The following is a 14,976-nucleotide window of genomic DNA, read 5'->3' on the forward strand; positions in this document are numbered from 1 at the left end:
TTCCTTGCACTGTATGATACAGTTCCACTAGTGATGATACCAGTAATGATAATGATAAAGATAATGCCTATAATGCACAAACAAACATTATTGATAAAAGTATTTTGCCAGCATTATGTTAATTAAGATATTATTTAGCCATACTAATACATTATGTTTGATTAAGAATTAATATGTATTCTTTTACAGGTGTATGCTTGCTGTTGGTGGTAGGACATTTCCAGTCGGCTGTGTCACAGGGTAATGACCTCGAGCCCACCTTGACTCCGCCCTCTGACTCGTTGGGGTCACCAACGTCATTCTCAGAGGGTCAGGGAACCAACGACCTACAGGGCTCAACTGTAGTGGACTACACTTTAGCTGAGGACCCCAGTTTAGAGGTGAGGAGATTTGTACTTGGATAAGAATTTCATATTTGACGGGTGTTCTTGTCTTTTCATCTTGCGTATAAAATCAGGAATATCCAGAGAGTACCCACGAGGCAAGTCTAACATTGGAGACTACCACATTTTCCAGCCTTAACAATTCGTAAGTTTTTCATAACCCATAGCCGACAAAGATGTAACTTAATGGGCATGCTCAGAATGTCATAAAGAAAGAAAACAAATTCCATCCATTGGATTCATGATGTCATGAAATTACATCATTCAGAGGCACCATTAAGATTCATACTTTTTCGTACACATTCGCCATTTCTCGTGTTAGCGAGGTAGCGTTGAGAACAGAGGACTGAGCCTTAGAGGGAATATCCTCGCTTGGCCCCCTTCTCTGTTCCTTCTTTTGGAATATTAAAAATGGGAGGGGAGGATTTATAGCACCCCCACTCCTCACTTGGCCCCCTTCTCTGTTCCTTCTTTTGGAAAATTAAAAATGGGAGGGGAGAATTTATAGCGCCCCCACTCCTTCCACGACACGCAGGGAATACGTTGGAAGCATTCTTTCTCCCCTGTCTACAGGGATATGTTTGCTTTTTGACCAGACATCCATCTATGACATCAACAACATGTTCTTTCCCGTAGTAAGTTATGATATATTAAAAGAGAAGAGGTAGTGAAAGCTTTGTAGAAGATGAAAGCTGGCAAGGCGGTGGGTTTGGATGGTATTGCAATGGAATTTATTGAAAAAGGGGGTGACTGTGTTTTTGATTGGTTGATAAGGATATTCAGTGTATTTATGGTTCATGGTGAAGTGCCTGAGGATTAGTGGAATGCATGTACAGTGTCACTGTACAAAGGCGAAGGGGATAAATGTGAGTGTTCAAATTACAGAGGCATAGGTTTGTTGAGTATTCCTGGGAAATTATATGGGAGGGTATTGATTGAGAGGGTGAAGTCATGTACAGAGCATCAGATTGGGGAGGAGCAATGTGGTTCCAGAAGTGGTAGAGGACTTGTGGATCAGGTGTTTGTTTTGAAGAATGTATGTGAGAAATATTTAGAAAAACAGCTGGATTTGTATGTAGCATTTATGGATCTGGAAAAGGCATATGATAGGGTAGATAAAGATGCTTTGTGGAAGGTTTTAAGAATATATGGTATGGGAGGTAAGTTGCTAGAAGCAGTGAAAAGTTTTTGCAAAGGATGTAAAGCATGTGCACGAGTAGGAAGAGAGGAAAGTGGTTGGTTCGAACGTGAATGTTGGTTTGCAGCAGGGGTGTGTGATGTCTCCATGGTTGTATAATTTGTTTATGGATGGGGTAGTCAGGGAGGTGAATGCAAGAGCTTTGGAGGAGGGGCAAGTATGCATTATGTTGTGGATGAGAGAGCTTGGGAAGTTTCAGTTGTTGTTCGCTGATGATACAGCACTGGTGGCTGATTCGGGTGAGAAACTGCAGAAGCTGGTGACTGAGTTCGGTAAAGTGTATGAAAGAAGAAAGCTAAGAGTAAATGTGAATAAGAGCAAGGTTATTAGGTTCAGTAGGGTTGAGAGACAAGTTAGTTGGGAGGTAAGTTTGAATGGTCAAAAGCTGGAGGAAGTGAAGTGTTTTAGATATCTGGGAGTGGACTTAGCAGCGGATGGAATCATGGAAGTGGAAGTGAGTCACAGGGTGGGGGAGTTGGTGAAAGTTCTGGGAGCGTTGAAGAATGTGTGGAAAGTGAGAACGTTATCCTGGAGAGCAAAAATGGGTATGTTTAAAGGAATAGTGGTTCCAACAATGTTATATGATTGCAAGGTATGGTCTATAGATAGGGTTGTTGAAGGAGGGTAAATATGTTGGAAATGAATGTTTGAGGACAATATGTGGTGTAAGGTGGTTTGATCGAGTAAGCAATGAAAGGGTAAGAGAGATGTATGGTAATAAAAAGAGTGTGGATGAGAGAGCAGAAGAGGGTGTGTTGAAATGGTTTGGACACATGGAGAGAATGAGTGAGGAAAGATTGACAAAGAGGATTATGTGTCAGAGGTGGAGGGAAGAAAGAGAAGCTGGAGACCAAATTCGAGGTGGAAAGATGGAGTGAAAAAGATTTTGAGCAATCAGGGCCTGAACATACAGGGATGTGAAAGGCATGCAAGGAATAGATTGAATTGGAATGATGTGGTATGCCAGGTTCGACGTGCTGTCAGTGGATTGAACCAGGGCATGTGGAGCGTTTGGGGTAAACCATGGAAAGTTCTGTGGGGCCTGGATGTGGAAAGTGAGCTGTGGTTTTGGTGCATTACACATGACAGCTAGAGGCTGAGTGTGAACAAATGTGGGCATTGTTGTCTTTTCCTGGCACTACCTCGCTGGAATGGGGGATGCTATTTCATGTGTGGTAGGATGTCCACGGGAATGGATGAAGGCAGCAAGTATGAATATGTACATTTGTATATATGTATATGTCTGTGTATGCTTATATATGTATACATTGAAATGTATATGTATGTATATGTGCGTGTATGGCTGTTTATGTATATACACGTATATGGGATGGGTTGAGCAATTCCTCGTCTGTTTCCTTGCGCTACCTTGCTGACGCAGGAGATGGCAATTAAGTATGATAATAATGATAATAATAATAATGATAATAATAATAATAACTAAAAACTAAAACATTATAGACATGCAGCACAAAGGGCTCAGCATGTGATTCATTTTGATACACATGTGTTTATCTCTGCAGTCTTATTATCATTAATGAGCACATGTCATTAAGTGTAATTTTACTGAAGTAAACTTACAATTCTAAGGGGCTCAGATTAGCAATGTAGCAAGGAAAATTGAGTGTCCCTGCTATTTGCCAACCTTTGGAGTTAGAGACTTCCTTTCTGTAATTCATACAGTAGATACGTATCTGTATGCTTGTAATCCAACCCATGGATTATATATATATAGATGAAAACCCCTGGATAAGAGATGAAAGTTTCAGCAAGAAAAGCCAAGCCTCTTAAGAGTAAAGAGAATCTTGAGAGAAAAAATTTGACGAAAGCTAACAAAAGTTGGAAATGAGTGTAGCTTTTTGATACAAATAAATGGTTGAATATGATATCCATACTGGTTGTATATGTTGTATACTTAACAAGAGGGAACTTCCTGTGTAGTTTAAAGAGTCTTTTTTGTTCAACTGTTTTTCTTTACCACTTCTGAGGTAATGATGTGATTTACTATTGAATTCCATCTTAGGTGTAATAGATTGGAATGTAATGGAAGAATTACTATTAAAACTGTTTCTAAGTTTTTAAGGCAAAAATCTTTCTCAATTTTCTGTAGATTATTTTTGTTTTTTTAGCAATTATACGTACTTTGTCTCTTGTGATGAGGATAGGATAACCATACTTGAATATTGCAGTTTTAAAGTTTTGAACTAGTGAGATTTTGACTGTGATTACCGTAAACTATGTCAGCAAAATTTTTTCTGTAGGGTCGTGGATTGACAAGCATCAATAATAGAACAGATGATGTTGTTAGCATCATAGAGGAAGATGCAAGTTTCCTAACATTAGGAAGAGGATCACGAGAAGGCCACTTCTCTGGAACTTCACGTGTTGTGTTGCCTGTCACGCTAAACCTTAGGGGATACACATCAATCAGCTTTCGAACTTGTAGACATGGCACCCTGCTTTCACAGGTCAGTATATGCTGTTGTACAGTTATATTTCCTTTTATGGTAATAATTGTTATATGAATTGAGACACTTTGGCTAAGAGGATACTGAGTTTTGTGTCATAATAGTTACAGACTGTTACTGCTAATTAAGTTATTAACTGTTGTTAAGAATCCCAATAACATGACACTTTCTCTACGCTTTTCACGTAAAGTATTTCATTTTATGGCAAGATAATGAATCTTAGGTTCCTGATACACTGAAAATTTACACACAATGCATTGGCATAAGGTAAAAAGTTTGAACTCTTTTCTTAGATCTGTTTTTCATATATATTATGTAATGGTAATGCAGTGTTAGAGGTCACTACCTTGAAAATACAATGATGTAAAAAATCTAAATGATCATGCTTTTGTCTCACCAGACCCTCACCTTCCTAAGATTCATTCTATAGATGTTCCAATGTTAACTGTCGATGTACATCTTTGTTGGTTTAATTATGTAATTAGATGAAAAATAAAACATTTAAATAAGACATTTTCATTTATAAAACATGAATGTTAATGAAGACCAGCATTTATTTAGATGTAGTATTTACTCTTGTGTCCTTTGAGTTAGCTTGCTTAAGACAGCAACTGCCCAGGAAAGTACTACCATCCTAACTGAAGTGTCTTGAAGTCAACTTCCATTTTCTCCTTTTATGCACCATATACTGGAAGTCACTTTTTCTTTCTTTGCACCCATAAGAAAGAAGAATTCTTCCTTCGTTGAAGGAATGTGCACTTGCTAAACCTTTCCCAAATACTTAGGTCACTTCTTTCATCATAATATTATGTGTACTGATAGGAACAGCGGATAGTAAAATTATAATGTGTTGATTCATGTCTTTCAGGAGGGTTCAGATGGTGACACATTGGTCCTTGGCATAAATGAAGAGGGTACTTTAGTGCTATCAATCATTCGCCATGGCCAGCCATACACGACTACACTAGGAAGAAGACTCAACAACAATGTTTGGCACAGAGTTTACCTCAAGTAATATTTGTATTATTTGTTTATTATACCTGATCGCTTGTTCATAGTGAATATATATATATATATATATATATATATATATATATATATATATATATATATATATATATATATATATATATATATATATATATTTTTTTTTTTTTTTTCTTTTTTTTCTTTTTTTTTTTTCTTGCTTTGTCGCTGTCTCCCGCGTTTGCAAGGTAGCGCAAGGAAACAGACGAAAGAAATGGCCCAACCCACCCCCATACACATGTATATACATACGTCCACACACGCAACTATACATACCTACACAGCTTTCCATGGTTTACCCCAGACGCTTCACATGCCCCGATTCAATCCACTGACAGCACGTCAACCCCGGTATACCACATCGCTCCAATTTACTCTATTCCTTGCCCTCCTTTCACCCTCCTGCATGTTCAGGCCCCGATCACACAAAATCTTTTTCACTCCATCTTTCCACCTCCAATTTGGTCTCCCTCTTCTCCTCGTTCCCTCCACCTCCGACACATATATCCTCTTGGTCAATCTTTCCTCACTCATTCTCTCCATGTGCCCAAACCATTTCAAAACACCCTCTTCTGCTCTCTCAACCACGCTCTTTTTATTTCCACACATCTCTCTTACCCTTACGTTACTCACTCGATCAAACCACCTCACACCACACATTGTCCTCAAACATCTCATTTCCAGCACATCCATCCTCCTGCGCACAACTCTATCCATAGCCCACGCCTCGCAACCATACAACATTGTTGGAACCACTATTCCTTCAAACATACCCATTTTTGCTTTCCGAGATAATGTTCTCGACTTCCACACATTCTTCAAGGCCCCCAGAATTTTCGCCCCCTCCCCCACCCTACGATCCACTTCCGCTTCCATGGTTCCATCCGCTGCCAGATCCACTCCCAGATATCTAAAACACTTCACTACCTCCAGTTTTTCTCCATTCAAACTCACCTCCCAATTGACTTGACCCACAACCCTACTGTACCTAATAACCTTGCTCTTATTCACATTTACTCTTAACTTTCTTCTTCCACACACTTTACCAAACTCAGTCACCAGCTTCTGCAGTTTCTCATATGAATCAGCCACCAGCGCTGTATCATCATCGAACAACAACTGACTCACTTCCCAAGCTCTCTCATCCCCAACAGACTTCATACTTGCCCCTCTTTCCAAAACTCTTGCATTTACCTCCCTAACAACCCCATCCATAAACAAATTAAACAGCCATGGAGACATCACACACCCCTGCCGCAAACCTACATTCACTGAGAACCAATCACTTTCCTCTCTTCCTACACGTACACATGCCTTACATCCTCGATAAAAACTTTTCACTGCTTCTAACAACTTTCCTCCCACACCATATATTCTTAATACCTTCCACAGAGCATCTCTATCAACTCTATCATATGCCTTCTCCAGATCCATAAATGCTACATACAAATCCATATATATATATATTTTTTTTTTTTTTTTTTTATACTTTGTCGCTGTCTCCCGCGTTTGCGAGGTAGCGCAAGGAAACAGACGAAAGAAATGGCCCAACCCCCCCCCCCATACACATGTACATACACACGTCCACACACGCAAATATACATACCTACACAGCTTTCCATGGTTTACCCCAGACGCTTCACATGCCTTGATTCAATCCACTGACAGCACGTCAACCCCTGTATACCACATCGCTCCAATTCACTCTATTCCTTGCCCTCCTTTCACCCTCCTGCATGTTCAGGCCCCGATCACACAAAATCTTTTTCACTCCATCTTTCCACCTCCAATTTGGTCTCCCTCTTCTCCTCGTTCCCTCCACCTCCGACACATATATCCTCTTGGTCAATCTTTCCTCACTCATTCTCTCCATGTGACCAAACCATTTCAAAACACCCTCTTCTGCTCTCTCAACCACGCTCTTTTTATTTCCACACATCTCTCTTACCCTTACGTTACTTACTCGATCAAACCACCTCACACCACACATCGTCCTCAAACATCTCATTTCCAGCACATCCATCCTCCTGCGCACAACTCTATCCATAGCCCACGCCTCGCAACCATACAACATTGTTGGAACCACTATTCCTTCAAACATACCCATTTTTGCTTTCCGAGATAATGTTCTCGACTTCCACACATTTTTCAAGGCTCCCAAAATTTTCGCCCCCTCCCCCACCCTATGATCCACTTCCGCTTCCATGGTTCCATCCGCTGACAGATCCACTCCCAGATATCTAAAACACTTCACTTCCTCCAGTTTTTCTCCATTCAAACTCACCTCCCAATTGACTTGACCCTCAACCCTACTGTACCTAATAACCTTGCTCTTATTCACATTTACTCTTAACTTTCTTCTTCCACACACTTTACCAAACTCAGTCACCAGCTTCTGCAGTTTCTCACATGAATCAGCCACCAGCGCTGTATCATCAGCGAACAACAACTGACTCACTTCCCAAGCTCTCTCATCCCCAACAGACTTCATACTTGCCCCTCTTTCCAGGACTCTTGCATTTACCTCCCTAACAACCCCATCCATAAACAAATTAAACAACCATGGAGACATCACACACCCCTGCCGCAAACCTACATTCACTGAGAACCAATCACTTTCCTCTCTTCCCACACGTACACATGCCTTACATCCTCGATAAAAACTTTTCACTGCTTCTAACAACTTGCCTCCCACACCATATATTCTTAATACCTTCCACAGAGCATCTCTATCAACTCTATCATATGCCTTCTCCAGATCCATAAATGCTACATACAAATCCATTTGCTTTTCTAAGTATTTCTCACTTACATTCTTCAAAGCAAACACCTGATCCACACATCCTCTACCACTTCTGAAACCGCACTGCTCTTCCCCAATCTGATGCTCTGTACATGCCTTCACCCTCTCAATCAATACCCTCCCATATAATTTACCAGGAATACTCAACAAACTTATACCTCTGTAAGTTGAGCACTCACTCTTATCCCCTTTGCCTTTGTACAATGGCACTATGCACGCATTCCGCCAATCCTCAGGCACCTCACCATGAGTCATACATACATTAAATAACCTTACCAACCAGTCAACAATACAGTCACCCCCTTTTTTAATAAATTCCACTGCAATACCATCCAAACCTGCTGCCTTGCCGGCTTTCATCTTCCGCAAAGCTTTTACTACCTCTTCTCTGTTTACCAAATCATTTTCCCTAACCCTCTCACTTTGCACACCACCTCGACCAAAACACCCTATATCTGCCACTCTGTCATCAGACACATTCAACAAACCTTCAAAATACTCATTCCATCTCCTTCTCACATCACCACTACTTGTTATCACCTCCCCATTTACGCCCTTCACTGAAGTTCCCATTTGCTCCCTTGTCTTACGCACCCTATTTACCTCCTTCCAGAACATCTTTTTATTCTCCCTAAAATTTACTGATAGTCTCTCACCCCAACTCTCATTTGCTCTTTTTTTCACCTCTTGCACCTTTCTCTTGACCTCCTGTCTCTTTCTTTTATACTTCTCCCACTCAATTGCATATATATATATATATATATATGCAATTATATATATATAATTCAATATATATATATATATATATATATATATATATATATATATATATATATATATATATATATATATATATATATATATATGCAATTATATATATATATAACTCTATATATATATATATATATATATATATATATATATATATATATATATATATATATATATATATGTGTGTGTGTATTTTAATACTTTGTTGCTGTCTCTCACATCAGCGAGGTAGCGCAGGGAAACAGATGAAAGAATGACCCAACCCACCCACATACACATGTGCATACATACATACACGTCCACACACGCACATATACATACCTGTACGTTTCAATATATATATATATATATCCCTGGGGATAGGGGAGAAAGAATACTTCCCACGTATTCCCTGCTTGTCGTAGAAGGCGACTAAAAGGGGAGGGAGTGGGTGGCTGGAAATCCTCCCCTCTCTTTTTTTTTTTTTTTTTTTTTTCCAAAAGAAGGAACAGAGAAGGGGGCCAGGTGAGGATATACCCTCTAAGGCCCAGTCCTCTGTTCTTAACGCTACCTCGCTAATGCGGGAAATGGCGAATAGTATGAGAGAAAAGAAAGAAAGATATATATATATATATATATATATATGTATATATATTTATATTTTTATTTATTATACTTTGTCGCTGTCTCCCGCGTTTGCGAGGTAGCGCAAGGAAACAGACGAAAGAAATGGCCCAACCCACCCCCATACACATGTATATGCATACGTCCACACACGCAAATATACATACCTACACAGCTTTCCATGGCTTACCCCAGAAGCTTCACATGCCTTGATTCAATCCACTGACAGCACGTCAACCCTGGTATACCACATCACTCCAATTCACTCTATTCCTTGCCCTCCTTTCACCCTCCTGCATGTTCAGGCCCCAATCACACAAAATCTTTTTCACTCCATCTTTCCACCTCCAATTTGGTCTCCCTCTTCTCCTTGTTCCCTCCACCTCCGACACATATATCCTCTTGGTCAATCTTTCCTCACTCATCCTCTCCATGTGCCCAAACCACTTCAAAACACCCTCTTCTGCTCTCTCAACCACGCTCTTTTTATTTCCACACATCTCTCTTACCCTTACGTTACTCATATATATATATATATATATTGTTGACTGGTTGGTAAGGTTATTTAATGTATGTATGACTCATGGTGAGGTGCCTGAGGATTGGCGGAATGCGTGCATAGTGCCATTGTACAAAGGCAAAGGGGATAAGAGTGAGTGCTCAACTTACAGAGGTATAAGTTTGTTGAGTATTCCTGGTAAATTATATGGGAGGATATTGATTGAGAGGGTGTACAGAGCATCAGATTGGGGAAGAGCAGAGTGGTTTCAGAAGTGGTAGAGGATGTGTGGATCAGGTGTTTGCTTTGAAGAATGTATGTGAGAAATACTTAGAAAAGCAAATAGATTTGTATGTAGCATTTATGGATCTGGAGAAGGCATATGATAGAGTTGATAGAGATGCTCTGTGGAAGGTATTAAGAATATATGGTGTGGGAGGCAAGTTGTTAGAAGCAGTGAAAAGTTTTTATCGAGGATATAAGGCATGTGTACGTGTAGGAAGAGAGGAAAGTGATTGGTTCTCAGTGAATGTAGGTTTGCGGCAGGGGTGTGTGATGTCTCCATGGTTGTTTAATTTGTTTATGGATGGGGTTGTTAGGGAGGTGAATGCAAGAGTTTTGGAAAGAGGGGCAAGTATGAAGTCTGTTGGGGATGAGAGAGCTTGGGAAGTGAGTCAGTTGTTGTTCGCTGATGATACAGCGCTGGTGGCTGATTCATGTGAGAAACTGCAGAAGCTGGTGACTGAGTTTGGTAAAGTGTGTGAAAGAAGAAAGTTAAGAGTAAATGTGAATAAGAGCAAGGTTATTAGGTACAGTAGGGTTGAGGGTCAAGTCAATTGGGAGGTGAGTTTGAATGGAGAAAAACTGGAGGAAGTGAAGTGTTTTAGATATCTGGGAGTGGATCTGGCAGCGGATGGAACCATGGAAGCGGAAGTGGATCATAGGGTGGGGGAGGGGGCGAAAATTCTGGGGGCCTTGAAGAAGGTGTGGAAGTCGAGAACATTATCTCGGAAAGCAAAAATGGGTATGTTTGAAGGAATAGTGGTTCCAACAATGTTTTATGGCTTCGAGGCGTGGGCTATGGATAGAGTTGTGCGCAGGAGGATGGATGTGCTGGAAATGAGATGTTTGAGGACAATATGTGGTGTGAGGTGGTTTGATCGAGTGAGTAACGTAAGGGTAAGAGAGATGTGTGGAAATAAAAAGAGCGTGGTTGAGAGAGCAGAAGAGGGTGTTTTGAAGTGGTTTGGGCACATGGAGAGGATGAGTGAGGAAAGATTGACCAAGAGGATATATGTGTCGGAGGTGGAGGGAACAAGGAGAAGAGGGAGACCAAATTGGAGGTGGAAAGATGGAGTGAAAAAGATTTTGTGTGATCGGGGCCTGAACATGCAGGAAGGTGAAAGGAGGGCAAGGAATAGAGTGAATTGGAGCGATGTGGTATACCGGGGTTGACGTGCTGTCAGTGGATTGAATCAAGGCATGTGAAGCGTCTGGGGTAAACCATGGAAAGCTGTGTAGGTATGTATATTTGCGTGTGTGGACGTATGTATATACATGTGTATGGGGGGGGGTTGGGCCATTTCTTTCGTCTGTTTCCTTGCGCTACCTCGCAAACGCGGGAGACAGCGACAAAGTATAAAAAAAAAAAAAGAAAATATATATATATATATATATATATATATATATATATATATATATATATATATGGAGAAGGCATATGATAGAGTTGATAGAGATGCTCTGTGGATGGTATTAAGAATATATGGTGTGGGTGGCAAGTTGTTAGAAGCAGTGAAAAGGCATGTGTACGTGTAGGAAGAGAGGAAAGTGATTGGTTCTCAGTGAATGTAGGTTTGCGGCAGGGGTGTGTGATGTCTCCATGGTTGTTTAATTTGTTTATGGATGGGGTTGTTAGGGAGGTGAATGCAAGAGTTTTGGAAAGAGGGGCAAGTATGAAGTCTGTTGTGGATGAGAGAGCTTGGGAAGTGAGTCAGTTGTTGTTCGCTGATGATACAGCGCTGGTGGCTGATTCATGTGAGAAACTGCAGAAGCTGGTGACTGAGTTTGGTAAAGTGTGTGAAAGAAGAAAGTTAAGAGTAAGTGTGAATAAGAGCAAGGTTATTAGGTACAGTAGGGTTGAGGGTCAAGTCAATTGGGAGGTAAGTTTGAATGGAGAAAAACTGGAAGAAGTAAAGTGTTTTAGATATCTGGGAGTGGATCTGGCAGCGGATGGAACCATGGAAGCGGAAGTGAATCATAGGGTGGGGGAGGGGGCGAAAATCCTGGGAGCCTTGAAGAATTTGTGGAAGTCGAGAACATTATCTCGGAAAGCAAAAAATGGGTATGTTTGAAAGAATAGTGGTTCCAACAATGTTGTATGGTTGCGAGGCGTGAGCTATGGATAGAGTTGTGTGCAGGAGGGTGGATATGCTGGAAATGAGATGTTTGAGGACAATGTGTGGTGTGAGGTGGTTTCATTGAGTAAGTAATGTAAGGGTAAGAGAGATGTGTGGAAATAAAAAGAGCGTGGTTGAGAGAGCAGAAGAGGGTGTTTTGAAATGGTTTGGGCACATGGAGAGAATGAGTGAGGAAAGATTGACCAAGAGGATATATGTGTCGGAGGTGGAAGGAACGAGGAGAAGTGGGAGACCAAATTGGAGGTGGAAAGATGGAGTGAAAAAGATTTTGAGTGATCGTGGCCTGAACATGCAGGAGGGTAAAAGGCGGGCAAGGAATAGAGTGAATTGGATTGATGTGGTATACCGGGGTTGACGGGCTGTCAGTGGATTGAATCAGGGCATGTGAAGCGTCTGGGGTAAACCATGGAAAGTTGTGTGGGGCCTGGATGTGGAAAGGGAGCTGTGGTTTCGGGCATTATTGCATGACAGCTAGGGACTGAGTGTGAATGAATGAGGCCTTTGTTGTCTTTTCCTAGCGCTACCCCGCGAACATGAGGGGGTAGGGGGATGGTATTCCATGTGTGGCGAGGTGGCGATGGGAATGAATAAAGGCAGACAGTGTGAATTGTGTACATGGGTATATATGTATGTGTCTGTGTGTGTAATATATATGTGTACATTGAGATGTATAGGCATGTATATTTGTGTGTGTGGACATGTATGTATATACATGTGTATGGGGGTGGGTTGGGCCATTTCTTTCGTCTTGTTTCCTTGCGCTACCTCGCAAACGCGGGAGACAGCGACAAAGCAAAATAGATAGATAAATAAATAATATATATATATATATATATATATATATATATATATATATATATATATATATATATATATATATATATATATATTTTAATTTTCCAAAAGAAGGAACAGAGAAGGGGGCCAGGTGAGGATATTCCCTCAAAGGCCCAGTTCTCTGTTCTTAACGCTACCTCGCTAACGCGGGAAATGGCGAATAGTTTGAAAGATATATATATGTATATATATAATTGAACCTCTTCAGTGGCTGTAAATTTAGATAATTATTTGACTACGCAAACCCGGGGCCACATTTATGGGCTTCTGCGCCTTTAAGACTGTACTCTATATTTGAGCGGGGTAAGATGGGTTCTTTGGGGATGAAAAGTCTTCAAAATAGTTATGCTCTTTTTTGTCAACTGGTATTAATACATCCTTGTCAAGTGTTGCTTTCATACCACTTGAGGCCCATAGATAGGATCCTGGGTTGTTTGAATACTTACTTCTTACCCCATGAGTTCCTTCTACCCTTATGAGGCCCCTGCAGCTCTCAGGAAATTGGCCACATCCTCTAGTCAGAACTTTAGGTCATTGATTATTGTGATATTGTGTGTGTGTCTATGTGCAGTAAGTGCTGGTAATTGCATCATGGTTGTAAAGGGTATTGGGCTATGTTGAAGTGATGTTTGTAGTGTTAGAGTGATGGGCAATGTCCAGAGTATCAGCAGAAGAGTGTGACTTCTGTTCGTTTGGGAAGTATGGTTTCTGATCCCTGTATGGCCAGAGGGTTGGAGTTTAAGATTGGATTGGGAGTCACTTGTTTAGTGCTTGTCATGCTACTTTAGTGAGTATTTGTTATGTTAGTTTTATATTGGGGATGGGGGATCTGTGTGTAGAGGTTACTGAAATGTGAGTTAGGGACAAGCTTTTTATTTCTACATAAGGGTTAGTGCTTAGTTATAGAGTGGTGATGGTGGGAAGGGGCCTAGTGCTGTTGCTTTGAATTGAGTGCTGAGCATTTTGAAGGAGTTGAGGTGGGTTTATATTAGGAGGATTTTTGTTTCATAGTGAAGATGTTGAGAATTATTAGTAGTGAGGCAGCCAATGATTGTTCTGAGTGCAACATTTAAGGACATCACTGTTTCCCCAATTTTGTCATCTCATGAAATGCCCTCCCTATAAAAACATCAGATAACTGGAGAAACATCACACAACCTAGAAATACTCAAGTTTCATTTCTGACCACTCTTTCATATCGCCAGTTATTATCACATATACACTGCTTTCATTATAAAAGCTCTCAACAGCATGTAGCAGTCTTCCATAAATGCCATATAGAGTCAGAACTTCCCATTATAACATGAATCTATAGCATTTTTTGTGAGACTTTTTGGTCCCTTCGACGTTTTCCCTTGTTTTGCAGCATATTTTGGTGTCACTCATCATGTGAACTGTACTTGCTAGTTTGTTTCTAATACAATATAAGAGCAAACACTTTATTTGAAAGACAAAGTTAAAGGTAGAATTCACCAAAAAAATATTTTATGGGTTGCTCTTGGGTTTTTGACACAATGTGGATTTTGTTAGTATGTAGAAAATTACTGAAATTCAATGTATGGCTTCTCTTCTTTCTATGGTAATTTGGTGTATGCTCTCTTTTGATAGAGAGTGTCTTAGTGATTTATTTGGAAATACAAAAAAGAAAGATCATAAAGAAGTAATTTTAGATTCTCCAGAATCCTGTGTTTTGCACATTCAAATTCAGACTGTATAGAAAGCAGTGTTAAGAATAGAATTTTCAGGACAGAAAATAACAAGTAAATTGAAAAAATTACAAGGAGGTATAGTAGCTTGTTGAAGGAGCCAACATATGCTGTTGGTCTGTAAAGTGCCAGTACATCATAGGTCAGGATACCCCACGTGAGCTTTTGTCTTGTGGATACCCAAAGTTGACAATAGTTTGAAGCATGTTGTTTGATATTCTCTTGTTTAGAATGGATATTGAATTGTATTGGTTACTGAACA

The 14,976-nt window shown here is 40.3% G+C and overlaps 1 protein-coding gene across 2 annotated transcripts in view; it reads left to right on the top strand.

Annotated features, from left to right (window-relative positions):
* The window catches only part of crb (cell polarity complex component crumbs), a 642,968-nt gene that overhangs the window by 156,332 nt on the left and 471,660 nt on the right, over positions 1-14,976 (top strand). For both annotated transcript variants that reach the window (XM_071694202.1, XM_071694201.1), the window contains exons 2-4: positions 190-380; positions 3,843-4,049; positions 4,918-5,060. In XM_071694202.1, the coding sequence (XP_071550303.1) occupies positions 190-380; positions 3,843-4,049; positions 4,918-5,060 (541 nt within the window). The remainder of the gene's footprint in view (positions 1-189; positions 381-3,842; positions 4,050-4,917; positions 5,061-14,976) is intronic.

This window comes from Panulirus ornatus, chromosome 56 (assembly GCF_036320965.1).
Source record: "Panulirus ornatus isolate Po-2019 chromosome 56, ASM3632096v1, whole genome shotgun sequence".
Lineage (NCBI taxonomy): Eukaryota > Metazoa > Arthropoda > Malacostraca > Decapoda > Palinuridae > Panulirus > Panulirus ornatus.